Source organism: Bidens hawaiensis, unplaced genomic scaffold (assembly GCF_021521415.1).
Source record: "Bidens hawaiensis isolate Kalapana, Puna unplaced genomic scaffold, B.hawaiensis_p1.1 tig00014823_1, whole genome shotgun sequence".
In the NCBI taxonomy this organism is placed as follows: domain Eukaryota; kingdom Viridiplantae; phylum Streptophyta; class Magnoliopsida; order Asterales; family Asteraceae; genus Bidens; species Bidens hawaiensis.
In genome coordinates this window covers 85,753-88,669 of record NW_027492306.1, presented here as the reverse complement: position 1 = coordinate 88,669, position 2,917 = coordinate 85,753, and the positions used below count along the sequence as shown (strand labels likewise).

The 2,917-nt window shown below is 39.8% G+C and overlaps 1 protein-coding gene across 1 annotated transcript; it reads left to right on the top strand.

Annotated features, from left to right (window-relative positions):
- The first annotated feature begins 1,872 nt into the window (after positions 1–1,872).
- On the top strand, positions 1,873–2,644 carry LOC143547720 (uncharacterized). The gene has a single exon (XM_077039077.1). The coding sequence runs from the start codon at positions 1,883–1,885 to the stop codon at positions 2,636–2,638; it is 756 nt and encodes a 251-aa protein (XP_076895192.1). The 5' UTR covers positions 1,873–1,882; the 3' UTR covers positions 2,639–2,644.
- Positions 2,645–2,917: the final 273 nt, after the last annotated feature.

The following is a 2,917-nucleotide window of genomic DNA, read 5'->3' as shown; positions in this document are numbered from 1 at the left end:
TATTGGGCTGATGGGCGATAGTGGTCGACTAGCGATATACGGCTATCGTACTAGTGGGCTTTCTAGGGGTCGGCTAGTAGGGATTCTTGTGAGGCACTGATTTGGTTGGGTTTTCATGACTATCAATTTGGTCATACGGGTAGTTAAGGTTGCAACTTCGTTAATTATTTGGAAAGAAGTTCTCAAAACATATTACAAACATATAATTAAGAGTCCGAACCGGGTTCTACATTCAGGGGCGGATCTACAGTGATATCGGGTGGTTCCTCGGAACCACCCGAGTTTTGAAATAATAGTGTAATTATATATAGAAAATAATAAAGGAACCACCCTATAAATTAAAAAGGAACCATCATATAACCATTTGAAGTGTTTGTCTGTCTGGTAACACGCCGGTTTTGTAACCCGGAGGTCGCGGGATCGAATCTCGTTTTTTTAATTTTTTTTCTTTTTTTTACTAACTTACCTAACATCAGTTAGGGTTTTAAACAAACACAAACACATAACCAGCACAAACAACACAGCGCCTCTCCACCCCTTACCTGATTTCAGCCCCTGACTCGGTCACTCCCGTACTCCGGCAGCCTCACTCAGTCACTCCCGCACTCCGGCACCGTCACTCCGACCATCGCCGTCGGCCATCCCCGTCCTCTGTCAGCCGTCTCCTTACAGTCCTTACTCGAATCCTCTTAATCTCCCACTTTGAAGGTAATTTTACATTTATAATTCATTGTTAAATGTTAATTGTTCTTGATTTCTTGTTAAATGTTAATTGTTCTTAATTGTTAACTGTTAACTATTTAATTGTTTAAGTTATTTATTAAATTTAGTTTTAGTTTGTTAGATTATTAGTTTTAATTTGTTACTTTCTTAGTTTTAAATTTGTTAGTTTGTAATTGTTGATTTGTTGGTATGTTGAATGTGAAGATATATTATCAAAGTGAACCATCGAACCTTGGATCATAAGCATTTTATTTTTAATTCGTAAAGACTACTGTATAGATATTATGTGTTTTTTAATTTCTTATGACGGTGTCTCTTTTATTAATTTATCGTATATTTATTATGTAATGAACTTTTCCCAAACCATCGAACCGACCGGAACCTCAAACTGACCCGGAATTTTTTATACTCGACACGGTGAAATTGAAACATCTAAAAGTAGTGCATCACCCGAAAAAAATTTCTGGATCCGCCACTGTCTACATTAACCTATCGTAACCAAAAAAATCGTATAGCTCTCCACTTACTGTTTTTCAAATGACCAACTGAGCATTAACCATTTGCTTGCATTATCTAAAGAGTGACCAAACGTTTCATATGCCTAACCTTACAAAGTTAACAAAAACCAAAAGATGGAATCAATCAGTTTTCGAAAAATAAAAACCGACATAACCAATCATGCACTCTCATATATAAGTAGTCTCTAGTTGAGTCATTTATATCACATTATGCTCTATTTATTTGTTATACAATATGTGTATTGACAAATCCATAAAAAATTTTTTGTCGTTTTTCTTTTTGTAATATGATTTATTTTAACTTATTATTGAATTTTCATTTCAACTTAGATCACGTAAATAATAAAAATTTTCCGTTACAACCTCTAAAACAAGAACACACAATAATAAAAAATAAATTATAATCCCACCTAGTTGGTTATAGTTAATGGAAACCCAAAGTCCTGTAGTTGACTTGCCTCGCGGACAACCTAATACAAACATTAACGAAGCAACCGGTAACTTATCCCCTTAACTAACTTAACTTATTATTCCACCACATTCCGTTCACGTCTCATCCAAGTATCTCTCAGTCTCCTACATTATTAATATTATTACCCCACCCCAAACACACATAATATTATACACAAACAGACCAATTAATGGATCCTTCTCATCCATCGGCCTCCAACTCATCCTCGTCACAACCACCACCACCACCTCCGCCGCCACCCCCTGCAGACTACCCACCGGAACCCCTCACCGAACGAGTCCTCCGCGCACTCGAACACCGCCTCCGCCTCCTACACCGCTCCAACTCCGACTTCTTCATCTTGGGAGCCACCGGCAACGTCTACACCGTTAACCTCTCCACCTCCCCATCGTGCACATGCCCCGACCGCACCACCCCATGCAAACACATTCTCTTTCTCTACATCCGCGTGCTGTCAGTCTCCTTAGACGACCCATGTCTATGGAGCACCACCCTCCACCCCAGCCAGGTCACCCGCCTCCTCTCCGCACCGGTGTCCCTTGAAACCGTTGTCGGGGTGACCATCAGGCAACGGTTTCAGGAAATGTATCAGCACCGCGCTGCAACCCACCCTGGGGGCAAGGTGCTGCCGGTGCAGGCGGAGGAGGGGGCTGCGTGTCCGGTTTGTCTGGAGGATTTGGGGAAGCCGGAGGGTCGGAAGCTGGTGGCGTGTGCCACGTGTAAGAACCCGATTCATGAAGAGTGTTTGTTGGCGTGGAAGAGGAGTAGTAGGAGAAGGTCAACAAGTTGTGTGATATGTAGATCAAGGTGGAGGGATCGAGCTGAACAGGAGAGGTATATTAACCTCTCGGCGTATGTTAGCCAAGATGAAGAAGAAAATATGATACAGGATCAACATGGGGGTACTGAAGATTGTGTGGGGTGAAATTAATTTATGTAGAGCTAGTTTAGTTTGTTGATTTGATTGTTTCATTGGAAGTAATATTGGTTTAATTTAAATGTAAATTTCAACATTCTTTTGTTTGTTATTATAAGATCGAGTCGAAAAACTATGAGTGATCAAACAATGTATAAAATATGTCGTCATTATTTAAATGTAAATTTCAACATTCTTTTGTTTGTTATTATAAGATCGAGTCGAAAAACTATGGGTGATCAAACAATGTATAAAATATGTCGTCATTATCATTGTAACACTCTAACC

What these genes read in the sequence shown, in the direction of transcription:
- LOC143547720 (XM_077039077.1), top strand. Translation starts at nt 1,883, where the DNA reads ATGGATCCTTCTCATCCATCGGCCTCCAACTCATCCTCGTCACAACCA.